We start from the raw sequence: 27,780 nt of genomic DNA on the forward strand, positions 1-27,780 counted from the left end.
TCGGTCCTAGACTATGGCGACATCATCTATATGAACGCAGCTGCCACTTCATTAAAGCCATTAAATGTAATTTATCATAGAGCACTGCGCTTTATTACGGGTGACAATTTTAGTGTTCCTCACTGCATTCTCTACCAGAAAGTTGGTTGGCCCTCTTTGATGTCACGTAGGTTGATACATTGCTATGTTTTCATTTATAAAGCCCTTTTACAAAAAGTCCCACTGTACCTAACATCATTACTAAACTTTAGATATACGAGTTACCACACCCGGTCTCAGGGATGCCTAACTCTGTAAATGTCTTTGGTCTCTACTGAGTTAGGTAAATAAGCTATTCGTTTTATTGAACCATATTTGTGGAACAATCTTCAAAATGTTCTTGAATTTTGATGTGTTGGTGCCTTTAGGGAAATTCAGAAAGCTGATTGAGGATCTTAAAACTGTGTTTGTTTTTCATTCTGCTGCGTTTTGTATATGTATTTTTTTATTAATCTGTAAAAGAGACCTTGGTCTCAGTATGACTCCCTGATAAAATACAAGTTTGATAAATATAACAAATAAATAGTCATTGAACACTGATCACTTAAAAAATGTTTACATCCTGTTTTACCCACTTTATACACTGAGTATACAAAACATTAAGAACACCTGCTCTTTCCATGACATAGACTGACCAGGTGAATCCAGGTGAAAGCTATGATCCCTTATTGATGTCACTTGTTAAGTCCACTTCAATCAGTGTAGATGAAAGGGAAGAGACAGGTTACAGAATCCTTTTTAAGCCTTGAGACAATTGAGACATGGATTGTGTATGTCTGCTGTTCAGAGGGTGAATGGGCAAGACAAAAGATTTAAGTGTCTTTCAACAGTAGTAGGTGCCAGGTGCACCGGTTTGAGTGTGTCAAGAACCTTTAATGCTGCTGGATTTCTATTTTTTAAACACCTAAGCAGCCCTCCCATATCATCAGTTTTTCAATAACCCACTTTACAGAGTGGAATACCTTCAAAAACTAATATTGAACAACTTATAGACCAGTCATACTCAACAGGTTTGATATTTACAAAAATAGTTAGGTGGCGTCAAGATTTGTGACCTGTTGCCACAAGAAAAGGGCAACCAGTGAAGAACAAACACCATTGTAAATATAACCCATGTTTATGTTGTTTTTTTTTTTCCCTTTTGTACTTTAACTATTTGCACATCTTTACAGCACTATAGCCATAATATGACATTTGAAATGTTTCTATTATTTTGGAACTTTTGTGAGTGCAATGTTTACTGTTCATTTTTTAAATTGTTCATTTCACTTTTGATTATTATTATCTATTTCACTTGCTTTGGCTATGTAAACACACGTTTCTAATGCCAACAAAGCCAATTCGAGAGAGAGAGAGCGAGAGGCAGTAGGCCTACCATTGATACTTTGACAATTTACCAATAGTATGTCATGCGAATAAAGCATTTGGAATTTTCTAATACAAATATCAGAACATAGCCTTCATACCTTAGCAATAAAGTGTGGTCAGTGTATTGGCAAGCAGAGGTAGGCCTGCTATCAGATTTTTTTTTTGACAACAAGAGATATTGTGGTAGCTGCCTTTCTTCTCGCGAGACTTCATCTGAGTAGCCTACTACTTTTCATTTTTTTCTCATTCGTGGAGCGCTTTATCAGCCTCAGTTTACCCGGTCGTCCTAACAGCATAGTACGGGTCTGACACTACCTCCACTCAATACAGAGATAATTGAATTGAATTGGAGAGAGAGAGAGAGAGAGAGAGAGAGAGAGAGAGAGAGAGAGAGAGAGAGAGAGACGGGCACATTATATAAACATCTAGGGCTGACAGCAAAGAAGCGAAGACCATAATTAAACCACGCGTCTTTGCTCCCCGACTAGAAACCCTCCCTCACCCCCTAACTGTGCGTAGGACACGGGGTTTAACGTAGTCTAAAGAGATTGACAGGGCGAGGAGGGTCGCTTGCCTCCCAGGGGATTCTGCGAAGCAGCGTCTGTAGCCGGGTTGGATTGGTTTTGGCCTCTGAAGGACCCACTAGGCTACTAACTTGCCAGGTAAGGTAAAAACGCACAGCCTGAGCCCAGTGGCGCGCTCGGTTCGGCTCGGGCTCCGTGCTTGCAGCAGCAGCTGCTGTCTGTCCTTTTATAGACATTTTGCTGGAAATGACTCGATCTAGTCTCGCGCCTCTGTCAGTCTCGTCGGTGAGTGAAATGGAATTGGAACATTCGAATGTGGGATATTCATTTGATGTAGAGAGAGAGAGTGCGTGCGTGCGTGAGTGTGGTGGTGTATACTCTACTGTGCTGTTGCGTGTGTGACGCGCCTTCCATGTTGAGACCACAGAGCGAGACACGTGTGTTTGTTGGCGTTCCTCTCCTTGGGCACATCTGTTTGGTTTTGAGGGCCGCAGACAGTGGCGATGTCTCGTCTGTCGTGTTTGTAATAGATTTCATAGACAGTGGGTGCTGGATGCGAAACGTAACATACGGTACTATATAGCTAGGCTTAATTATTATGGGGCAAATTAAATTGTGGCTGATGAAACCATTTAGTTGAGCAATTTGGAATTTGTAGGCCTAATAATTACTATTACTATTATTATTAGGCCTATTATCTTTCATTGTCCATTAGATCATGGCTGTCTCCTTCCATGTCATTCCATTGATGTAATAGCATTATTAGGCTTACTAATGTAGCTGGGTAACCGGGACTCTACCGGGAGCCAGTGTGTGTGTGTGTGATGCTGCTTGATGTTGCATAATGTCTGTCTATGGTGCTAAAATAAGATGGCTTGGTTTGCTGCCATTATGTCATATCATCTTCAGACTATAGGCTATAGGTCTTGCCTATCAGTACACCGGAATCGTGTTATAGCCTTGTTACAAGATAATTTATAAGCTACTCCATAGAGATAGATAGATTGATTGATAGATAGGCCTAGATTGATGGATGGATATGTGCTCTATAATTTGATTAAAAGCAGGAGGATGGCATCTTGTGAGTGGCGCGTGGGCACACAGAGAGCGAGAGAGAGGCGCGCGTAAAGTATTTGGACTAAAATGACGTTTTGTTTACCTTGACTAACACCTGTACGCCTTCCCTATGCACTTCTTAGCAGTTGATATTATTATTATTATTATTATCTTATGCAGGTGCATAATGGACTTTGCAGGCGTGGTTCCCTTGCATGCACTGAATACATTTTATTCATCCGCTGAAAACCTTGCTGGTCAACAGCTTTTCTTGTGGAGTTTTCATTCAATAGGGTTTTCAGTATATTTATCTAAATCCATCCCTTTAAATTTGGTGTACCTTTTAATTAAACATTTCTCGACAGACACTAGAACATATGGAGAGAACGAGTCAGAATATTAGGGATCAATGAAAGAAAGCCATGTAAATACACGCATATTTGTCTCCTTTTCAGGACCAATTTGTCACGATCGTTTACGAACGAGAAGGACCAAGGCGCAGCGTGATAAGCATACATGTTTATTTACGGCTAAACACCACGACAAAACAACAAACGAAACGTGAAGTCCAAGGTAGCATACACACAACATACCTTACACGGAACAAGATCCCACCACTAACAGGTGCCAAAAGGCTGCCTAAGTATTGGCCCCAATCAGAGACAACGAGCAACAGCTGCCTCTGATTGGGAACCACACAGGCCAACATAGATCTACACATTCTAGATCTTAAACATAGAACATCGACATAGCAAACACAACACAGAAAATACACACCCTGACTCAACAAACACCAGTCCCTAGAGTCAGGGCGTGACAGTACCCCCCAAAGATGGGGACTCCGACCGCGCCACATAAACATAACAGGGTAGGGGCCGGGTGGGCATTCCGCCTCGGAGGCGGATCCGGCTCCGGGCGTGACCACCACTTACTCTCTACCTCCCTGTTGCGCCCCTGGTCTGGTCTGGACCTCGGCGCGCTGCTTCCCCTCTCCTTCCTCCCACGATACGCCAGGCCCTGTCTGGACCCTGGTGTGGGAGACCCCGAACCTGGAGAGGGGCTGACGTCTGGGTCTGGACTGGAACCGCTGACTGGAGCTGGACCCGACGATGGTGGATCGAGCTGCTCTGGCTCCGGAGTGGAGCCGCTGACTGGAGTTGGATCAGGCACCGGTGGAGCGGATTGCTCTGGCTCCGGAGTGGAGCAGCTGACCGGAGCTGGACCAGACCCCGGTGGAGCGGATTCCTCTGGCTCCGGAGTGGAGCAGCTGACCGGTGCCGGACCAGGCACCGGTGGAACAGGCACGGGCCGTGCCGGACTGGACACACGCACCACTGGCTTGGTGCGGGGAGCAGGAACGGGCCGGACCGGGCTGACGACGCGCACCACTGGCTTGGTGCGGGGAGCGGGAACAGGCCGGACCGGGCTGGCGACGTGCACCACTGGCTTGGTGCGAGGGACTGGAACAGGCCGGACCGGGCTGGCGACGCGCACCACTGGCTTGGTGCGGGCACAGGCCGGACCGGGCTGGCGACGCGCACCACTGGCTTGGTGCGAGGGACAGGAACAGGCCGGACCGGGCTGGCGACGCGCACCACTGGCTTGGTGCGAGGCACAGGAACAGGCCGGGCCGGGCTGGCGACGTGCATCACCGGTTTGGTGCGAGGGGCAGGAACGGACCGGGCCGGTCTGGCAACGCGCACCACCGGTTTGGTGCGAGGGGCAGGAACAGGCCGGGCTGGCGACGCGCACCACTGGTTTGGTGCGAGTGACAGGAACAGGCTGGACCGGGCTGGCGACGCGCACCACTGGCTTAGTGCGGGGAGCTGGAACGGGTCGGGCCGTACTGGGAACACACACCACTGGCTTAGTGCGGGGAGCAGGAACGGGTCGGGCCGTACTGGGAACACGCACCACTGGCTTAATGCGGGGAGCAGGAACGGGCCGGACCGTACTGGGAACACACACCACTGGCCTTGTGCGGGAAGCAGGAATGGGTCGGGCCGTACTGGGAACACGCACCACTGGCTTAGTGCGGGGATCAGGAACGGGCCGGACCGGACTGGCGACACGCACCACTTGCTTGGTGCGAGGAGCGGGACTGTCTAACCAGCTCCTCTCGCCGTGCCTCTACACTCTCCTTCTCCCTTATAGCCTCCTGTAGCTCCTCCCTCTGACCAAATAACTCCTGCTCCCTCTGAACCAATAGCCCCCGTAACCTGGTGGCCTCCTAACCTGCAGAATCGCCTTGTCGCAGCCTCCTGCTGCCTCGTCGTCCACACCGTGTGCCCGCCCCAAAAATTGTCTTGGGGTTGCCTCTCCGGTCTCCGTCGTCGGCACTGTTGGCGCCGTTTCTCCTCTCCTACCTGGGCATCCTCATTCATCGCCCTCCAGTAACGGACGGCCTCTTCCTCCGTAATTCTCCCCCAACCGAGGAGGAAATCAACTAATGTAACCTCCCGTTGAATTCCCGGCGTTTGCTCCTGAACACGCAGCGTGATAAGCATACATGTTTATTTACGGCTAAACACCACGACAAAACAACAAACGAAACGTGAAGTCCAAGGTAGCATACACACAACATACCTTACACGGAACAAGATCCCACCACTAACAGGTGCCAAAAGGCTGCCTAAGTATGGTCCCCAATCAGAGACAACGAGCGACAGCTGCCTCTGATTGGGAACCACACAGGCCAACATAGATCTACACATTCTAGATCTTAAACATAGAACATTGACATAGCACAACACAACACAGAAAATACACACCCTGACTCAACAAACACCAGTCCCTAGAGTCAGGGCGTGACACAATTTGTAGATAAAGAATATTCTGTATATTATTTAACGTTAGGAAAGTATTTATGAATAATAATAAAAAACTGGGTTGGAGAGACTTTATGCACAAAGTATATTGGGTGAATCAAAAATACAGTGGTTTGATTCATCCTGAAAGTTGCCATTCAATTGTTCAATCCATTAAATGTTGGAAGGTTAGAGTGTACAATAGGGGTTGAAGAGTAGTCCTATAAATCTACCCTAATGATCCTCATGGAACCGTGATGACAACGGTCCAGTGACAACGGTGCAGTCATGCGTCAGGCTCCAGGTTTAAACTGCTACCTGTGGCCTGCGTTCCATAATGATTCAAATAGGCTACATGGCCCCAATTATTGCACAACTTGTAATACGTTAGCCTAATATGATCCACTATTGCTAGCGATCCTCAGGAACAACCACTCAAACATGACAGAGGAATGAAAGGTACATTTAATGATGTCATGTAATGATGCCAAATGTAAGGAAACTAACACTAAAGTGACAGTTGTAAATGTATGTGGGTATATGTGACGGTGGCTACTGATAGTGGCTAATATTTAACACAATACAAATTGTAAAAAAATACAGTGAAAAGTCTGGGAATATAATTAAAACATTCTAGAAATCATAAATCAACTCGGTAGGTTCGGTACTATACCTCCATTTGCGCATGGCTAGAGAAGCCTATACTAAAGCTTGGGTTTCCAAATGTAATCCCTGCAATTTATCAGGCCAGCATTTCATAAACTTTACTGTGGGAAAGAAGACATGTTGATATCCAAACACATCAACTCCGCTGTAGTAGAGCGGTGTCCACATCACTAAGGATCTATCGTGGTCCAGACACACCAACACAGTTGTGAAGAGGGCATGACAACGCCTCTTCCCCCTCAGGAAGCTGAAAAGATTTGGGCTCTCAGATCCTTAAAATGTTATACAGCTGCACCATCGAGAGCATCTTGACTGGCTGCATCACAGCTTGGTATGGCAACTGCTTGGCATCTGACTGCAAAGCGATACAGAGGGTAGTGCGTACGGCCCAGTACATCACTGGGGCCGAGCTCCCTGCCATCCAGGACCTCTATACCAGGCGGTGTCAGAGGAAGGCCCTAACAATTGTCAGACTCCAGCTACCCAAGTCATAGACTGTTCTCTCTGCTACCACACGGCAAGCGGTACCGATGCACCAAGTGTGAAACCAACAGGACCCTGAACAGCTTCTTCCCCCAAGCCATAAGACTGCTAAATAGCTATTTGGTTAACTATTTAACTATCTGCATTGACCCTTTTTGCACTAACTTCTTTTGACTCATCACATACACTGCTGCTACTGTTTATCTGTCACTTTATTACTAGTACTAGTACTATGTACATATCTACCTCAACTTCCTCGTACCCCTGCACATCCACTCGGTACTGGTACCCCTTGTACATAGCCAAGTTATCGTTACTCATTGTGTATTTATTATTACTTTTATTACATGTTTTACGTTTCTATTATTTCTCTATTTTCTTTTTGTCTGCATTGTTGGGAAGGGCCCATAAGTTAGCGTTTCCCTGTTAGTCCACACCTGTTGTTTATGAAGCATGTGACAAATAAAAATGTATTTTATTTGATTCATTTGGTAAGATCGTTGGGCCAGTAACCGAAAGGTCGCTGGTTCGAATACCCGAGCCGACAAGGAGATTCATCTGTCGATGTGCCCTTGAACAAGGCACTTAACCCTAATTTGCTCCAGGGGCGCCGTACCTCTATGGCTGACCTTGTAAAACAACACTGTAACCGACCACTGTAGTCCCTGGAGAGGTGGTCGCAGGGCCTAATGGTCTTTTCTTCCTGATAGCGCGCACACTGGACCATGCCTGCCCATGTCTAGTAGTCTAGTATTTGTTGTTCTTCAACGAAAAAGGCCTATATTGGATAGCCAATAGGCTCTGTGTAGTAAGGTTGGGCGATATTACGATAGCGTCGTCTATTGACAATGATTGACAGCCATCGTCGATGGTGATGACATCATGATGTGACAGACGATGGTCTCGCAGCACACAGCGGGGGGGGCACACAGCGGGACAGCACACAGCGGAACAGCACACAGCGGAGCAGTACTCAGCAGGACAGCACACAGCGGAACAGCACACAGCGGAACAGCACACAGCGAACATTACTCAGCAGGACAGCACACAGCGGGGCAGCACACAGCGGGGCAGCACACAGCGGGGCAGCACACAGCGGGGCAGCACACAGCGGGACAGTACACAGTGGGGCAGCACACAGCGGGGCAGCACACAGCGGAACAGCACACAGCGGAGCAGTACTCAGCGGGGCAGCACACAGCGGAACAGCACACAGCGGAACAGTACTCAGCAGGACAGCACACAGCAGGACAGTACTCAGCAGGACAGCACACAGCGGGAGAGCACACAGCAGGACAGCACTCAGCAGGACAGCATTCAGCAGGACAGTACTCAGCAGGACAGTACTCAGCAGGACAGTACACAGCAGGACAGCACACAGCAGGATAGCACTCAGCAGGACAGTACTCAGCAGGACAGTACTCAGCAGGACAGTACTCAGCAGGACAGTACTCAGCAGGACAGTACTCAGCAGGACAGTACTCAGCAGGACAGTACACAGCAGGACAGCACACAGCAGGATAGCACTCAGCAGAACAGTACTCAGCGGGACAGCACACAGCGGGACAGCACACAGCAGAACAGTACTCAGCAGGACAGTACTCAGCAGGACAGTACTCAGCAGGACAGTACTCAGCAGGACAGTACACAGCAGGACAGTACATGATATTCTGAGTATTCCTATATGCTATAGTCTATTTCAAACAAAGTTACATAGTCTACAGAACGCAAGAGAGGGATGTAGGCCAGACAGAGCGGAGAATTCCACCAAAGCAGTAAAAAATGTCCAGTCAGAAAACAATATTGTTTATTTTTCTATTATTGTATTAGGCAAATGAAGCAATTATTATCCAGTTGTGAAGACGGTAGGCTGCTTCTATCCAGCCCATGATGTAGTCCTATAACCTGGCTCACTACGGTAAGACAGCCCGTTCCTCATCAGACCGTCACTACTCCATCATGATGTAGTCCTATAACCTAGCTCACTACGGTAAGACAGCCCGTTCCTCATCAGACAGTCACTATTCCATCATGATGTAGTCCTATAACCTAGCTCACTACGGTAAGACAGCCCGTTCCTCATCAGACAGTCACTATTCCATCATGATGTAGTCCTATAACCTAGCTCACTACGGTAAGACAGCCCGTTCCTCATCAGACAGTCACTATTCCATCATGATGTAGTCCTATAACCTGGCTCACTACGGTAAGACAGCCCGTTCCTCATCAGACAGTCACTATTCCATCATGACGTAGTCCTATAACCTAGCTCACTACGGTAAGACAGCCCGTTCCTCATCAGACAGTCACTATTCCATCATGATGTAGTCCTATAACCTAGCTCACTACGGTAAGACAGCCCGTTCCTCATCAGACAGTCACTATTCCATCATGACGTAGTCCTATAACCTAGCTCACTACGGTAAGACAGCCCGTTCCTCATCAGACAGTCACTACTCCATCATGATGTAGTCCTATAACCTGGCTCACTACGGTAAGACAGCCCGTTCCTCATCAGACAGTCACTATTCCATCATGATGTAGTCCTATAACCTAGCTCACTACGGTAAGACAGTCCGTTCCTCATCAGACAGTCACTACTCCATCATGATGTAGTCCTATAACCTGGCTCACTACGGTAAGACAGCCCGTTCCTCATCAGACAGTCACTATTCCATCATGATGTAGTCCTATAACCTAGCTCACTACGGTAAGACAGTCCGTTCCTCATCAGACAGTCACTACTCCATCATGATGTAGTCCTATAACCTGGCTCACTACGGTAAGACAGCCCGTTCCTCATCAGACAGTCACTACTCCATCATGATGTAGTCCTATAACCTAGCTCACTACGGTAAGACAGCCCGTTCCTCATCAGACAGTCACTACTCCATCATGATGTAGTCCTATAACCTAGCTCACTACGGTAAGACAGCCCGTTCCTCATCAGACAGTCACTACTCCATCATGACGTAGTCCTATAACCTAGCTCACTACGGTAAGACAGCCCGTTCCTCATCAGACAGTCACTATTCCATCATGACGTAGTCCTATAACCTAGCTCACTATGGTAAGACAGCCCGTTCCTCATCAGACAGTCACTATTCCATCATGACGTAGTCCTATAACCTGGCTCACTACGGTAAGACAGCCCGTTCCTCATCAGACAGTCACTACTCCATCATGACGTAGTCCTATAACCTAGCTCACTACGTTAAGACAGCCCGTTCCTCATCAGACAGTCACTATTCCATCATGACGTAGTCCTATAACCTAGCTCACTACGGTAAGACAGCCCGTTCCTCATCAGACAGTCACTACTCCATCATGACGTAGTCCTATAACCTAGCTCACTACGGTAAGACAGCCCGTTCCTCATCAGACAGTCACTATTCCATCATGTGCTCGCCACACAGACAGAAAGACACACTCAAACCTGTTCTACTACTCCACCAGAAATAATTTTAAAAAAATATTTGCCATTGCCTGCACATCCTCTGCCCAGGCTTTCAACAACATTATCTTTCATCAGGATTCGTCCAGGCTTTCAACAACATTATCTTTCATCAGGATTCGTCCAGGCTTTCAACAACATTATCTTTCATCAGGATTTGTCCAGGCTTTCAACAACATTATCTTTCATCATGAATCGTCCAGGCTTTCAACAACATTATCTTTCATCAGGATTCGTCCAGGCTTTCAACAACATTATCTTTCATCAGGATTCGTCCAGGCTTTCAACAACATTATCTTTCATCAGGATTCGTCCAGGCTTTCAACAACATTATCTTTCATCAGGATTCGTCCAGGCTTTCAACAACATTATCTTTCATCAGGATTCGTCCAGGCTTTCAACAACATTATCTTTCATCAGGATTTGTCCAGTTGCATTCGATTCCGCACTATAGCCCAATTGTTTCTATTATTTATTATTAGTATTTTTGGGGGCGTGGCCATTGGGGGCGATAGCATCGTTTATCACTATGTTTTATGGGTACGTAATCACGATAGGACAAAGGTTGACATCGCCCAACATTGTGTGGTTGCCTGCCTCCAATAATGGTGTGTGTGTGTGTGTGTGTGTGTGTGTGTGTGTGTGTGTGCGTCTGTGTCTGTGTCTGTAGGGTGAAACATTAGCCCATGCTCATCAAACTGTCAGTGTCCTGGAGGCGTATAGCTAGGTCTGCCATGTCACCCAGAGTGACAGATCGGGGCGCGCTTCACTAAAAGTAAAAAAATGACCCTTTGTGTGTGTGTGCGCATGCGTGCCTGTGTGTGTGACATTGTGTGAGTGTGTGTGTGAGTGTGCGTCTGCGTGGCCGTGTGTGTACGTGTGTGCATGTACAGTGCCTTCAGAAACTATCCACACCCCTTGACTTTATCCACATTTTGTTGTCTTACAGCCTGAATTTAAAATGGATTAAATTGAGATTTGTTGTCACAGGCCTACACACAATACCCCATAATGTCAAAGTGAAATGATGTTTTGTAGAATTTTTTTCAAATTGATTAAAAATTTTAAAACGGAAATGTCTTGAAACGATTAGTATTAAACCCCTTTGTTATGGCAAGCCTAAATAAGTTCAGGAATATAAAAATGTGCCTCTATAGTAGATACACAGTCTCTGTTGCTCTTTCAGAAGTGGGTATTCATTGAGCCTCTCTACAGTACACTATAGAATAGCTGTAAACTTAAACAGTTTCTACAGTCTAGTCTACAGCGTGTATAGTAGACTAAAACAGTCTCTCTACAGTCTAGTCTACAGCCTGTGTAGTAGACTAAAACAGTCTCTGTTGCTCTCTCAGAAGCAGTTTATAGTGGAACTAGACCAATGTAACCAGAGTGATGTCACCAGTGCCATTGCTGCTAGTTTGGCACTTGACCTGTGGAATTGTATTGGGGGGATGGAAAGGAATGTATTCAGTCCCTTAGGGATATACACTAGATAAACAAAAGTATGTGGACACCCCTTCAAATTAGTGGATTTGGCTATTTCAACCACACTCTTTGCTGACAGGTGTATAAAATCGAGCACACAGACATGCAATCTCCATAGACAAACATTGGCAGTAGAATGTCCTTAATGAGGGGCTCAGTGACTTTCAACGTGGCACCGTTATAAGATGCCACTTTTCCAACAAGTCAGTTCATCAAATGTCTGCTCTGCTAGAGATGCCCCGGTCAACTGTAAATGTTGTTATTGTGAAGTGGAAACGTCTAAGAGCAACAACGGCTCGAAGTGGTAGGCCACACAAGTTCACAGAACGGGACTGCCGAGTGCTGGAAAATGGTCTGTTCTCGATTGCAACACTCACTACCGAGTTCCAAACTGCCTCTGGAAGCAACGTCAGTGCAATAACTGTTTGTCGGGTGCTTCATGAAATGGGTTTCCATGGCAAAGCAGCCGCACACAAGCCTAAGATCACCATTCGCAATGCCAAGCGTCGGCTGGAGTGGTGTAAAGCTTGCCGCCATTGGACGCTGGAGCAGTGGAAACGGAGAACGCTACCTACCAAAATGCATAGTGCCAATTGTAAAGTTTGGTAGAGAAGGAATAGTGGTCTGGGGCTGTTTTTCATGGTTTGGGATAGGCCCCTTAGTTCCAGTGAAGGGAAATCTTAACGCTACAGCAAAAAATTACATTCTAGACAATTCTGTGCTTCCAACTTTGTTGCAACAGTTTGGGGAGGGTCTTTCCTGTTTCAGCATGACAATGCCCCCGTGCACAAAGCAAGGTCCATACAGAAATGGTTTGTCGAAATCGGTGTGGAAGAACTTGACTGGCCTGCACAGAGCCCTGACCTCAATCTCATCGAACACCTTTGGGATGAATTGGAACGCCGACTGCGAGCCAGGGCTAATCGCCCAACATCAGTGCCCAACCTCACTAATGCTCTTGTGGCTGAATGGAAGCAAGTCCCCGCAGCAATGTTCCAACATCTAGTGGAAAGCCTTCCCAGAAGAGTGGAGGCTGTTATAGCAGCAAAGGGGGGACAAACTCCATATTAATACCCATGATTTTGGAGTGAGATGTTTGACGTGCCGGTGTCCACATACGTTTGGTCATGTGGTGTATATAGTGGAGTACAGGATGAGAGAGAGAGACAGAGAAATGGAAGAGGAGAGGAGGAAAGGAAGATAGTTAAAGAGACATCATTTACATTTTAGTCATTTAGCAGACGCTCTTATCCAGAGCAACTTACAGTTAGTGAATATATATTATTATTTTTTTATACTGGCCCCCCGTGGGAATCGAACCCACAACCCTGGCGTTGCAAACACCATGCTCTATCAACTGAGCTACATCCCTGCCGGCCATTCCCTCCCCTACCCTGGACAACTGTGCGCCGCCCATGAGTCTCCCGGTCGCGGCCGGCTGCGACAGAGCCTGGATTCGAACCAGGATCTCTAGTGGCACAGTTAGCACTGCGATGCAGTGCCTTAGACCACTGCGCCACTCAGGAGACATAGTGGATTCAGTAGATTTTATGGGCCCAGTGTTTCCACAGCAACCAAGACAGAGGTTACGCTGAGGCTCAGTCAGAGAACAAGAGAGAGATGGAAAGAGATGGAGGGAGAGAAAGAGATAGACAGAGGGGAGGCTGAGAGTGAACGAGTGAGAGAGAAGAGCGCGTGTGTGTGTATACAACGTATAAATGACAGCGGTGTAAGCCTCCACACTGAAACATATCCCCCTGTGAACTTCATACACAGATTCCAGGAGCTAATTCAGGAACGGACACCTCTCTCACCTCCTCTCCCCTCTTCTCTCCCCCTTTCCTACTCTCTCTCTCTCTCTCTCTCTCTCTCTCTCTCTCTCGTGTATTTTAGTTTTTTAGGGAGGAATACTTGGGAACAGATTTCCTAAATTATACACATTTTTTAGCTGAATTCCTGGTGATTTTAGTATGTTTTTATACCAATTTTCCGGATTGACTGACGTTCTTGTCTTAAAGTAATGATGGACTGTCGTTTCTCTTTGCTTATTTGAGCTGTTACCATAATATGGACTTGGTCTTTTACCAAGTGCGTCTGCTAAATGACTAAAATGTAAAATGTAGGGCTATCTTCTGTATACCACCCCTACCTTGTCACAACACAACTGATTGGCTCAAACGCATTAATAAGGAAATAAATTCCACAAATTAACTTTTTTAACAAGGCACACCTGTTAATTGAAATGCATTCCAGGTGACTACCTCATGAAGCTGGTTGAGAGAATGCCAAGAGTGTGCAAAGCTGTCATCAAGGCAAAAGGTGGCTACTTTGAAGAATCTAAAATCTAAAATATATTTGGATTTGTTTAACACTTTTTTGGTTACGATATGATTCCATATGTGTTATTTCATAGTTGTGATGTCTTCACTATTATTCTACAATGTAGAAAATAGTAAATATAAAGAAAAACCCTTGAATGAGTAGGTGTGTCCAAACTTTTGACTGGTACTGTATGTGACGATGCCATATTCGTGTACAGCAGCAGTTGGTTTATGTGTGTGTGCGTGCGTGTGAGGGGATCGGGAGAGAGGTGACACCACGAGAATAGAGCTACATACAGTGAAGACAGAGGAGAACAGAAATAGTCCACACACACACAGACCTGCAGTGGAAGTCATGTACCCCTATCCCCGATGTGCCTCCCAAACTAATCATGTCGCTATGGCAACCACACATCGCAAAACATAAACAACAACCTACAACCTCGCGTGTGTGGTGTGTGTTTTAGAGATCCTTGCGGCCCTATCAGCTGAGTTGGTCTGATTCATTTGACTCCTACAGTGTCATCTTTTCCTTCAATATTGAATATTGCTTCAAGTTATTTCCTTTCCCTTGTCTTATTAAACCTCACGCAGTCGCTTAGTAAATCCCTATCAAGCCCCACTGTCTTTTTCCAAGCCTCCCTCTCTCCCTTTTTCCAAGCCTCCCTCTCTCCCTTTTTCCAAGCCTCCCTCTCTCCCTTTTTCCAAGCCTCTCTCTCTCCCTTTTTCCAAGCCTCTCTCTCTCCTTTTTTCCAAGTCTCCCTCTCTACCTTTTTCCAAGCCTCTCTCTCTACCTTTTTCCAAGCCTCTCTCTCTACCTTTTTCCAAGCCTCCCTCTCGCCCTTTTTCCAAGCCTCCCTCTCTCCCTTTTTCCAACCTCATTTCTTTCTTCCTCCGTATATATCTGTATCTGTATTTATCTCTCTCTCTCTCTCTCCCTCTCTTCCTCTAGATCTGAGGGACTCCAGACAGAACAGAGACCACAAACGTCTAACTACCTGAAACCAGAACCAGGAAGTAAACAACACAGACAACAACAACATCATGAAGACCTCCACCGTCTTGCTCCTCCTCTCAGTCCTCGCCTCACTCTCTTGTTCCCAGAGCGACTCTCCGGAAGTCATCGTCACAACGCAGGCAGGAAGCATACGCGGCATCCGCCTACCGACGCCCGACAGGAGTCACGTGACCGCTTTCCTTGGCATCCCATTCGCCGAGCCCCCGCTGGGCAAGAAGCGCTTCCGTAAGGCGGAGCCCAAGAAGCCGTGGTTGGGCGTGTTTGACGCTAGCTCCTACCCCAACGCCTGCTATCAGTTCGTTGACACCTCTTTCCCCGGGTTCCAAGGATCTGAGATGTGGAACCCCAACAGGTTTACATTTACTTTGACATTTTCCAGTGTTCCGAGATATGTAACCCCAAATGGTTGATTGTTTTAGACATCCTCTGGTTGCGTCCCTAAATGCACTATATTCCCTATTTAGTGCAGTACTTTTGACCAGGGCTCATAGGACTCTGTTCAAAAGCAGTGCACTATTTAGGACATACGTTGTGTTTCAATGTTATTTTATTCATCTCTTTTCTTCTATTTTACTTCCTTTCATTATTTAACTGTAAAGTGTGTTTGTGGTTTTAAAATGACTTCTTGAAATAAAGTTTGATTATACCAGTTGTGATGGTAGCTAGCAAGGGCACAATGTTTAATAAATACAGTTTGATTTGATTTGATTCCAACAGGGAGATGAGTGAGGACTGCCTCTACCTCAACGTCTGGGTCCCGGCCTCCCCCAGACCTCACAACCTCACTGTGATGGTGTGGATCTACGGTGGAGGCTTCTACAGGTAGGTAGCCCAGTGGGCTAAGGAGATGGGCCTGTAACTGGAGGGTTTGATCTGGCAACTAGAGGACTGCTGGGTTCACATCCTAACAACAATCCCCTAACTACCATTGTGCCCTTATGCAAAGCACAACATACTCTCCATCCAGGGGTGCTTGGTGTGTATGATATCTGAGTGAGAAATGAACAAAACACAACATGCTCTCTATCCAGAGACAAAGTTCCATGTAACATATGGACAATAATGTTCTATTGTTCTATAGTGGCTCCTCATCCCTGGATGTGTACGACGGACGTTACCTGGCCAACTCGGAGAGGGTGGTGGTGGTGTCCATGAACTACCGTGTCGGGGCCTTTGGTTTCCTGGCTCTTCGTGGCTCCTCGGAGGCCCCTGGGAACGTGGGGCTCCTAGACCAACGTATGGCCCTCCAGTGGGTCCAGGATAACATACATATCTTCGGGGGCAACCCCAAGCAGGTAATGATAATAAAGAGTTTGTGTGTGCGCTTGTGCCTGCGTGCTTGGGAGATGCTCTCTACAAATTCAATATTAATATTATGAACTACTACTACTACTACTACTACTACTCCCAGGTGACCATCTTTGGGGAGAGTGCCGGAGCAGTCTCTGTGGGGATGCACCTCCTGTCTCCAGATAGTCGCCCCACCTTCACCCGAGCCATCCTCCAGAGTGGAGTCCCCAACTGTCCCTGGGCCACTGTTACACCCGCTGAAGCCCAGCGGAGGGCAGCCATGTTGGGGAAGCTGGTGGGCTGTCCCTCTGGGGGTAACAACACAGAGCTGGTGGACTGTCTCCGTAACAAGCCCCCCCAGGACCTCATCGACCAGGAGTGGCAGGTAATTTACATTTACGTTTTACGTAAAGTTGTACATTTATGTGTACCTTTATATTTACGTTTTACGCAAAGTTAAAACATTTGCATAAAGCTTTGCATTTATGTTTACCTTTATATGTATATATGCATATTTTACTTTAAAATGTTTGTTTACATGTGCATTTAAACTTTTCATTTTACTTTTATGTTTTACTTTTTTAAGGAATGTGTTCTCAATTAGGCTAAATAGAGAAATAAACAGTCAAGGTTTTGAAATTTATATTTTATCATTATTAAGTAGTAAAGTTATATAGTGAATAGGGTGCCTATGGTTTATTTGATATTATTTACCTTTTTTTCCAGGTCATGCCATGGTCGGCCATCTTCCGTTTCTCCTTCGTGCCGGTCATCGATGGCGTGGTCCTTCCTGACAACCCAGAGGCCATGCTGTCATCAGGCAACATCAAAGACACCCAAATCCTGCTGGGAGTCAACCAGGATGAGGGCTCCTTCTTCCTCCTCTACGGAGCCCCCGGCTTCAGCAAGGTGTGTGTGTGTGTGTGTTAGGGCCGTGACGATACCAGTATCGCGATACTCATTAGTATCGTTGCAAGGAAACAAAACACAAATCAGATTTAACTTCTTTAGGAAAACAGCCCTAATGTTGGAAACAAACATCATTATGTTGTCATCCAGAGACACATTTATTTATTTTCCAAGCTATAGCACACAATAATTTACATACAGCAGGTTTCAAACTTTCAAACAAGACCAAAGAGTTTGTTCTGCTTCGTGTTTTCATTTTTGCCATGGAAAATATATTGTGATACTAGTATCGTCACAGCCCTAGTGTGTGTGTGTGTGTGTGTGTGTGTGTATGCGCTCCACTGACACTGATACAATTCCACCCTAATCTTTCATTGGCACTCCATAGGACAACGAGTCGTTAATCTCCCGTGAGGACTTCCTGGAGAGCGTGAAGCTGAGTGTCCCGCACGCCAACGAAATCGGCCAGGAGGCTGTGGTGCTGCAGGTAGGTGGACCAGCAGGTTGCTGGTTCGAATCCTGGGTGAGCCGGGCGCTGAAAAAAAGTTTGAATTGATCTGGCAACTTGAGAGTTGCTGGATGTGTGTGATTAGTGAAACAAATAGTCTAATAAAGTTGTGTTGTATAAAGGTCCCCGGTTTGAATACAAGTCTAATAAAGTTGTGTTGTATAAAGGTCCCCGGTTTGAATACCGGTCTAATAAAGTTGTGTTGTATAAAGGTCCCCGGTTCGTATACCGGTCTAATAAAGTTGTGTTGTATAAAAGGTGCCCGGTTCGAATACCGGTCGAATAAAGTTGTGTTGTATAAAGGTGCCCAGTTCGAATACCGGTCTAATAAAGTTGTGTTGTATGAAGGTCCCAGGTTCGAATACCGGTCTAATAAAGTTGTGTTGTATAAAGGTCCCAGGTTCGAATACCGGTCTAATAAAGTTGTGTTGTATAAAGGTCCCCGGTTTGAATACTGGTCTAATAAAGTTGTGTTGAATTAAAGTCCCCGGTTTGAATACCGGTCTAATAAAGTTGTGTTGTATAAAGGTACCCGGTTTGAATACCGGTCGAATAAAGTTGTGTTGTATAAAGGTTCCAGGTTCGAATACCTGTCTAATAAAGTTGTGTTGTATAAAGGTCCCCGGTTTGAATACCGGTCTAATAAAGTTGTGTTGTATAAAGGTCCCCGGTTTGAATACCGGTCTAATAAAGTTTTATTGTGTTGCAGTACACTGACTGGTTCGATGAGAACAACGGAGCAAAGAACCGAGACTCCCTGGATGACGTGGTCGGAGACCATAATGTCATCTGCCCCCTGCAGCACTTTGCCAGGACATACTCCCAGTTCCACTCTAACCTGGGTGCCAACAATGGACAACAGGCAGGTAACGCTGGGGCCATGACCAAGGACGGGAACTCACAAGGTAAGAATGGTTCATGAATGTTTTTCAAATATGTTATTTCATGTCTTGATTGGTTTTTAAAGTAACTGTTCAGTGAAAATCTCACTTTTAAAAGTTCATATTCTGTTACCTCATACCCAAATAATGTTGTTGGCTCATCCTATACTCTTATTTGTGGCAAAGCAAAAATGTGAGATTTTTTTTTAAAACCCCACCTTAAACTTGTATCACAAACAGACGTTAAAAAAATGCTTGCTATTTCCTGCTCCTGAGGAGGATGAGCTGGCCAATCAGAAGTCTACTGGCATGAATATGTTTGATACCTGCGTGGCTTAAGGTGACCATGCCCCCGAGTAGGGTACAGACGTAGGGTACTCCCATGTAATTAGCCTAACTTTGGCGTCATCCTAAGTAAACTGTCGTTTCAATAAACATTTTCAGCAGCATCACGTGTCGTTATTAACATACTTGGCACAACAACAAATTATTTGCATGATACGTATGCTGCCACTGTGTTACCCGACCTGCTAACACTGACAGTAAAGCTAGTAAAGCTGTCTCATTATACTGACCTGCTAACACTGACAGTAAAGCAAGGAAAGCTGTCACATTATACTGACCTGCTAACACTGACAGTAAAGCTGTCACATTATACTGACCTGCTAACACTGACAGTAAAGCTGTCTCATTATACTGACCTGCTAACACTGACAGTAAAGCAAGGAAAGCTGTCACATTATACTGACCTGCTAACACTGACAGTAAAGCTGTTGCATTATACTGACCTGCTAACACTGACAGTAAAGCTGTCACATTATACTGACCTGCTAACACTGACAGTAAAGCTGTCTCATTATACTGACCTGCTAACACTGACAGTAAAGCAAGTAAAGCTGTCTCATTATACTGACCTGCTAACACTGACAGTAAAGCTAGTAAAGCTGTCTCATTATACTGACCTGCTAACACTGACAGTAAAGCTAGTAAAGCTGTCTCATTATACTGACCTGCTAACACTGACAGTAAAGCTGTCTCATTATACTGACCTGCTAACACTGACAGTAAAGCTGTCACATTATACTGACCTGCTAACACTGACAGTAAATCTGTCTCATTATACTGACCTGCTAACACTGACAGTAAAGCTGTCACATTATACTGACCTGCTAACACTGACAGTAAAGCAAGTAAAGCTGTCTCATTATACTGACCTGCTAACACTGACAGTAAAGCTAGTAAAGCTGTCTCATTATACTGACCTGCTAACACTGACAGTAAAGCAAGTAAAGCTGTCTCATTATACTGACCTGCTAACACTGACAGTAAAGCTAGTAAAGCTGTCTCATTATACTGACCTGCTAACACTGACAGTAAAGCTGTCTCATTATACTGACCTGCTAACACTGACAGTAAAGCAAGTAAAGCTGTCTCATTATACTGACCTGCTAACACTGACAGTAAAGCTAGTAAAGCTGTCTCATTATACTGACCTGCTAACACTGACAGTAAAGCTGTCTCATTATACTGACCTGCTAACACTGACAGTAAAGCAAGTAAAGCTGTCTCATTATACTGACCTGCTAACACTGACAGTAAAGCAAGTAAAGCTGTCTCATTATACTGACCTGCTAACACTGACAGTAAAGCTGTCTCATTATACTGACCTGCTAACACTGACAGTAAAGCTGTCTCATTATACTGACCTGCTAACACTGACAGTAAAGCAAGTAAAGCTGTCTCATTATACTGACCTGCTAACACTGACAGTAAAGCTAGTAAAGCTGTCTCATTATACTGACCTGCTAACACTGACAGTAAAGCTGTCTCATTATACTGACCTGCTAACACTGACAGTAAAGCTGTCTCATTATACTGACCTGCTAACACTGACAGTAAAGCTGTCTCATTATACTGACCTGCTAACACTGACAGTAAAGCAAGTAAAGCTGTCTCATTATACTGACCTGCTAACACTGACAGTAAAGCTAGTAAAGCTGTCTCATTATACTGACCTGCTAACACTGACAGTAAAGCTGTCACATTATACTGACCTGCTAACACTGACAGTAAAGCTAGTATAGCTGTTGCATTATACTTACGTCACTGTTTGTTTACGCCTAGCTTTTTCGCTGGTTAACTGACGTTAGCTGGCTGGCTAGCAAGAGAAGTTAATCTCGATCTAATTTGCTAGTCTTAGATTTGCCGCGTAACTACTTCCAGTCTTTGCCTGCCCTTGAACAGTCTAGGTATCTAGAAAAGTTGATTATTTTTGGCTTGCCTATATGTCCTTTCAACTTGCCGGAGACCAGCTGGGGAGACAACCTTACCAAATGGCCCAAAGTAGCCTATGGCAATATCTACACCTACTTGGTGGAATCTCCAGGTTTACACAGGCAATACACATAGCTAGTTAGACACAAACAAGTATTAGCTAGCGACTTACCGTGAATGAAGTGGTCAGGGATTCATTCTGGTGTCCTGGTGTCATTCTATGCTCTCTAGCTGGAGTTTACCTCTACCTGTTTGACCACCGTGCGTCTAACCTGGCGTGGCCTGAGTGGATGGGCGTTATCCATGGTTACGAGATAGAGTTTGTGTTCGGCATGCCCCTGGAGAAGAGACTCAACTACACAGCCGAGGAGGAGAAACTGAGCCGACGCATGATGAGATACTGGGCTAACTTCGCACGCACCGGGTAAGAGAGAGAGAGAGAGGGCGGGCGGGATAGAAAGAGAGCGAAGAGAGAGAGAGAGAGAGAGAGAAGAGAGAGAGAGAGAGAAAGAGGGGGAGAGAGCGAGAAAGAGGGGGAGAGGGGGAGAGAAAGAGAGAGAAAGAGGGAGAGAGAGAGCGAGAGAGAGAGAGCGAGCGAGAGAGAAGGGTTAAAGGGTATAGGGTGTATGTCTGTCTATGGAAGCACACTGAAAGCTGTCCAACCCTAATCTATTCTCTTTCTTTCTCTCTCTCTCTGACTCCCTCCTTCCACCCTCTTCCACCTCTCTCTCCAGTAACCCCAACATCAATTTTGACGGCAGTGTGGATAGCAGGCGGAGGTGGCCCCAGTTCACCAACAGTGAGCAAAAACACGTGGGTCTGAACACAGAATCTCTAAAGATCCACAAGGGCCTGCGGAACCAGCTGTGTGCATTCTGGAACCGCTTTCTGCCACGCCTCCTCAATATCACCGGTAAGGGGGTTACACACGCACGCATATTCATTATTGAACTAATTATTGGGCTGCAAGTATACAGTACCAGTCAAAAGTTTGGACACACCTACTCATTCAAGGGTTTTTCTTTATTTTTACTATTTTCGACATCAAAACTATGAAATAACACATATGGAATCATGTAGTAACCAAAAACGTGTTAAACAAATCAAAATATATTTTAGATTTTAGATTCTTCAAAATAGCCACCCTTTACCTTGATGACAGCTTTGCACACTCTTGGCATTCTCTCAACCAGCTTCATGAGGTAGTCACCTAGAATGCTTTTCCAACAGTCTTGAAGGAGTTCCCACATATTAATTGAATTCTAAATAAATCACAGACAGTGTCATTAGCAAAACACCCCCACATCATCACACCTCCTCCTCCATGCTTCACGGTGGGAACCACACATGCGGAGATCATCCGTTCACCTACTCTGCGTCTCACAAAGACACGGCAGTTGGAACCAGAAATCTCACATTTGGACAGATTTCCACCGGTCTAATGTCCATTGCTCGTGTTTCTTGACCCAAGCAAGTCTCTTCTTCTTATTGGTATCCTTTAGTAGGGGTTTCTTTGCAGCAATTCGACCATGAAGGCCTGATTCACGCAGTCTCCTCTGAACAGTTGATGTTGAGATGTGTCTGTTACTTGAACTCTGTGAAGCATTTATTTGGGCTGCAATTTCTGAGGCTGGTAACACTAATGAACTTATCCTCTGCAGCAGAGGTAACTCTGGGTCTTCCATTCCTGTGGCGGTCCTCATGAGAGCCAGTTTCATCATAGCGCTTGATGGTTTATGCGACTGCACTTGAAGAAACCTTCAAAGTTCTTCACATTTTCCGGATTGACCTTCATGTCTTAAAGTAATGATGGACTGTCGTTTCTCTTTGCTTATTTGAGCTGTTCTTGCCATAATATGGACTTGGTCTTTTACCAAATAGGGCTATCTTCTGTATACCACCCCTCCCTTGTCACAACACAACTGATTGGCTCAAACACATTAACAAGGAAAGAAATTCCACAAATTAACTTTTTAACAAGGCACACCTGTTAATTGAAATGCATTCCAGGTGACTACCTCATGAATCTGGTTGAGAGAATGCCAATAGTGTGCAAAGCTGTCATCAAGGCAAAGGGTGGCTACTTTGAAGAATCTCAAATCTCAAATATATTTTGATTTGTTTAACACTTTTTTGGTTACTACATGATTCCATATGTGTTATTTCATTGTTTTGATGTCTTCACTATTATTCTACAATGTAGAAAATAGTAAAAATAAAGAAAAACCCTGGAATGAGTAGGTGTGTCCAAACTTTTGACTGGTACTGTATATTCAACTGATTCATACAGAGGGTTAATTAATATTCTGAGGGAGCTCTGTGCAGCTAACTGTCTTTTACAGGGAAAAGACTCAACTGACTGACAGAACTATAAAAATAACTGAGACAGGAGAGATAGAGGGGGGCGAGAGAAGAGAGAGCGAGAGAGAAGGGGCGAGAGAGCGGGGGGAGAGAGAGACCGGGGAGGGGGTGAGATGATGTGGATTGTTTGGTTTTGCAGTGGAACTTTGTTCATGGTCAGTATTGCAAACTATAGCTACACCCCTTCCTGCTAAACTGACCCAGAGTCAGATTGGATGAAGAAGTGTAGGACAATGATGTCATAGACTTTAAGGTTAGTTCCGGATTCTATATGCCATGCATGCGTTCTCGGGAGCCATACGTTGCATCCAGTGGTTAAATTGTAAATCGGGAGGTGCCGGAACAAAAAGTGAGCGCGAGAGGGGGGTGACCTGGGGAGTTCTGAGGTACCGGACCGCATTAGAAAAATAAATCACCTTTATAATAAAGCATTGCATGCATATCATCTCATTTGCGTAGTGACATTGAGCAGTAGAGTAGAGGCACTTAAAGAAGTTGGATCTGGGAAAAATGTGGCCTTTTATAAATGCATTTCATTCAATTCTACGTCATTTTACGTCGTTTTACATGACTGGTGACTTTGGCAGAATCTTTTTTTAATACAGCACAAATTATCGAAATGACAGGCTACTTTGACACTGGCAAACTGAGAATCTGAGATCAATGAAAACGACCTAGTCTTGAATCCATCAATAGCCTATGCCTAAGTGTGTGGAGACATATTGTAGGCTACAATATGAGGAGGAAGTTATAGTCCTAAACATGCTTTCCAGTTTCACTGACTCACCCAATGATGCGCATCTCACTCACTGGTGGTGGCCAATGTGCTCGTGCCAAAAGCCTCTCTCTCTCTCTCTTTTGTAAAACAATATTTGGAAATTGATCAAATATTTTGGTAGCCTACAGCATAGAGTCTTCACTTTTCAGCAGGAGCCATTTGCTTTCCAACCTGTGTTTTCCCTCAATTGTATTTGAAATATTGCGAAAGGCCTGTTTTGTCTGCATGTTTTTTCACAGACAAATTTGCCGCGCGTTCCCGACTGTAGGCTATTCCTTGTTATTGGGCTACAATCCACAACTAGGCTATATATATATATATATATATATATTTTTTTTTTTAAGCTATTAATCCCCAGTGGTTAAATTGTAGGCCTTCTCATGGTGTAGTAGGCTATTCTGAATGATTTCATTTATTTCTGAACAGACAGCAGTAATTCTATAACTTTGTCAAATGTATTTCAATGTATCAGGGGTGCTGCAGCTCCTCCAGAACCCTTCACTGTGATTCTATAAGGAAATAAATGATGAAGTGCAACGCTGGAGAGATGAGAGTTGCAGGCTCATGTCTATCAGAGCAGAGAGAGGGAGAGAGATCATAGAAAGTTAATCTCATTCTAGTAATGTGAAAGATACTGGCGCGCTTCACACAGCCACGGCCACGTGTTGGTCTCAAACATGGGTTACAATAATAATAATAATAATTATAATTATAATTATAATAATAATAATAATAATGTTGCGCAAACCATAAACCCGGGCCGGCCCAAAACGAATCGACTTTTTCGACACAACGTTTTTTTGTGGGGGCAGGAGAATTAACGAAGAGGCAACTCGAATGAACTTTGATCGCTTTTATTATAATTTTTATATTGAAAAAAGTGAATTATTTTTCATGCCAGGAAGAGGTACAGGATCCGGCCAAATAGGTTCTGGAACAAAACAGTCCATTAACGGAGAGGTGCCGGATCCTGTTTCCGGCAGGATCCGTCTCAAATTAAGCACTGATTGCATCCTCTGTAGCTCAGCTGGTAGAGCACGGCGCTTGTAACGCCAAGGTAGTGGGTTCGAACCCGGGACCACCCATACACAAAAAAATGTATGCATGACTGTAAGTCGCTTTGGATAAAAGCGTCTGCTAAATGGCATATTATTATTATTATATTATTATCCCAAATGGAACCCTAATCTCTAGTGCACTACTTTTGACCAGGGCCCATAGGTTAGCAGGATGAAGAGAATCACGGAACTCCTCTGGGCCTTCCACTCTTCTATGACATCACCGATGCCCAGACCTTATTGAACTCATTCTAGGGCCTTTTACTCTGGTCCCTGTTAACTTAGGCTTTCTATTGTTGACTTCAGCACCCGTTCCCCTTTCAATCAGAATTCTCTTATCTTTTAGCTAATATCGTTTTATCACATTATGCTTCGTTTTTTATAGTTATTTTCTTAAGTTACGTATTTTTTTTGGTATTTTAAATCATTCTCATCTTTCTATTTTCATCTTTCATTTACAACTCCTATTTAATCTCCCCTTCATTTCCTCCTCCTTCATCAGTATTCCCTCCTCCTTCATCAGTATTCCCTCCTCCTTCATCAGTATTCCCTCCTCCTTCATCAGTATTCCCTCCTCCTTCATCAGTATTCCCTCCTCCTTCATCAGTATTCCCTCCTCCTTCATCAGTATTCCCTCCTCCTTCGTCAGTGTGTGTGTGTATGTGTGTGTTCCGTGTGTGATCCATGTTTGTATACCAAAAATCACTGTGTGTTAATGTTAGAGATCTGTGTGAAACATGTCTGGTAATCCTCTGACCCCTAACCTATGACCTCTGGTCAGATAAACAGGGTCTCCCACCCTGGGTTCCTCTCTGACTGTGACTCTTTGACTGATAGTGTGTGATTCCATCTGTGACTGATAGTGTGTGATTCCATCTGTGGGTGAGAGTGGTCACTGTCTTTCACTTGTAGTAATCTCTCTCTCTCTGTCTCTCTTTCTCTCTCCCCTCTCTCTCTTTCTGTCTCTCTTTCTCTCTCCCCTCTCTCCCCCCTTCCCCCCTCTCTCTCCCCTCTCTCTCTCTCTGTCCCCTCTCTCCTCTCTCTCTCTCTCTCTCTCTCCCCTCTCGCTCTCTCTCTCTTTCTCTCTCTCCCCCCCTCTCTCTCTCTCTTTCTCTCTCTCTCCCCCCTCTCTCTCTCTCTCTCTTCCCTCTCTCCCTCTCTTTCTCTCCCCTCTCTCGCTCCCCTCTCTCTCGCTCTCTCTTCCTCCCCAGATAACATAGACGAGGCAGAGCGTCAGTGGAAGGTGGAGTTCCATCGCTGGTCCTCCTACATGATGCATTGGAAGAGCCAGTTCGACCATTACAGCAAGCAGGAGCGCTGCACTGACCTCTGAGGAGAGGGGAGAGAGAGAGAGATGCCGAGAGATGTCCTTCCATATTCTCCTACATGTCTTCATGTGATATGTTGAGGCTTGATATGTTGAAGCTTGATATGTTGAGGTTTGATATGTTGAGACTTGTTATGCTGAGGCTTCATATGTTGAGGTTTGATATGTTGAGGCTTGATATGTTGAGGTTTGATATGTTGAGGTTTGATATGTTGAGGCTTGATATGTTGAGGCTTGATATGTTGAGGCTTGATATGTTGAGGCTTGATATGTTGAGGTTTGATATGTTGAGGCTTGATATGTTGAGGCTTGATATGTTGAGGCTTGATATGTTGAGGCTTGATATGTTGAGGCTATTATATTTAACTCAATGTGTTTTTTCTGGTTTCCATTGCAGAGGGTATAGCAGGTCCATAAGACTATTCATCAGACAGGAGTTATGGAAGGAGGTGGTCATTGATGAAGAGTGTGAATATGTGTGTCATTACAGTACCTCTGTATGTGTGTGACTGAACCTCTGGGTCCCACCCACCTCACACTTTTTTAATATATTTTTTGTATTACTTAACTTTATTATTTTCCAGTTGATACAAATTTCACGATCTTCTTATTTTAAATTATCTTTATTTAAAACAGCTACTGTTGTCTACCTATGTATCTGTTCACTTTTCGTTAGTCTAGATCTCATTCATCCCTCCTCCTTCCTTCCTAGTCTGAGTCTGCGTGGGTCCAAATGTAAAACCTAAAACCACTGATCAACTATTATATTATTCTAGGAATCTGGAGCAATGTAAATCCCTGTGTGCTGGGTTAGAAAAGAACTGCACTGAAACAGTTAAGACTGTGTGTGTGTGTGCGTGTGTGTGTGTGTGTGTGTGTGTGTGTGTGTGTGTCACACTGTATGTAGTTATATGTGTTATGTTACATGTAGTTATATGTGTTATGATCGCTGAACTCTGCTTTAATATTAGTTTTCTGTGCACGTCTTTCAATCCATAGTGTGTTTATGAACTGTGTATGCACTTGTCTGCATATATCCACTACTGATGTTGTCTCCGTACCAACGGTTGATATGTTTCACTCCTCCATCCCCCTCTCCATCCCTCCATCTCTCATCTATTCCTCCCTCTCCATCCCTCCATCTCTCTCACCTATTCCTCCCTCTCCATCCCT

The 27,780-nt window shown here is 44.9% G+C and overlaps 1 protein-coding gene across 1 annotated transcript; it reads left to right on the forward strand.

The window, feature by feature from the left end:
- Positions 1-1,684: 1,684 nt before the first annotated feature.
- Positions 1,685-27,762, forward strand: LOC121554679 (acetylcholinesterase-like). Its single transcript, XM_041868351.2, has 11 exons — positions 1,685-2,069; positions 15,156-15,573; positions 15,939-16,043; positions 16,303-16,516; positions 16,633-16,896; positions 17,238-17,420; positions 17,809-17,907; positions 18,638-18,833; positions 21,315-21,507; positions 21,818-21,996; positions 26,492-27,762. The coding sequence occupies exons 2-11, from the start codon at positions 15,248-15,250 to the stop codon at positions 26,611-26,613; spliced, it is 1,881 nt and encodes a 626-aa protein (XP_041724285.2). The 5' UTR covers positions 1,685-2,069; positions 15,156-15,247; the 3' UTR covers positions 26,614-27,762.
- Positions 27,763-27,780: the final 18 nt, after the last annotated feature.

Source organism: Coregonus clupeaformis, chromosome 39 (genome assembly GCF_020615455.1).
Source record: "Coregonus clupeaformis isolate EN_2021a chromosome 39, ASM2061545v1, whole genome shotgun sequence".
Classification (NCBI taxonomy): Eukaryota; Metazoa; Chordata; class Actinopteri; order Salmoniformes; family Salmonidae; genus Coregonus; species Coregonus clupeaformis.

Excerpts from the sequence above, each read along its gene's own strand:
- LOC121554679 (XM_041868351.2), top strand. The coding sequence starts at position 15,248 with ATGAAGACCTCCACCGTCTTGCTCCTCCTCTCAGTCCTCGCCTCACTC. Across the intron at positions 16,044-16,302 it reads TACGGTGGAGGCTTCTACAG|TGGCTCCTCATCCCTGGATG; the intron begins GTAGGTAGCCCA and ends ATTGTTCTATAG. Across the intron at positions 18,834-21,314 it reads CAAGGACGGGAACTCACAAG|CTGGAGTTTACCTCTACCTG; the intron begins GTAAGAATGGTT and ends TATGCTCTCTAG.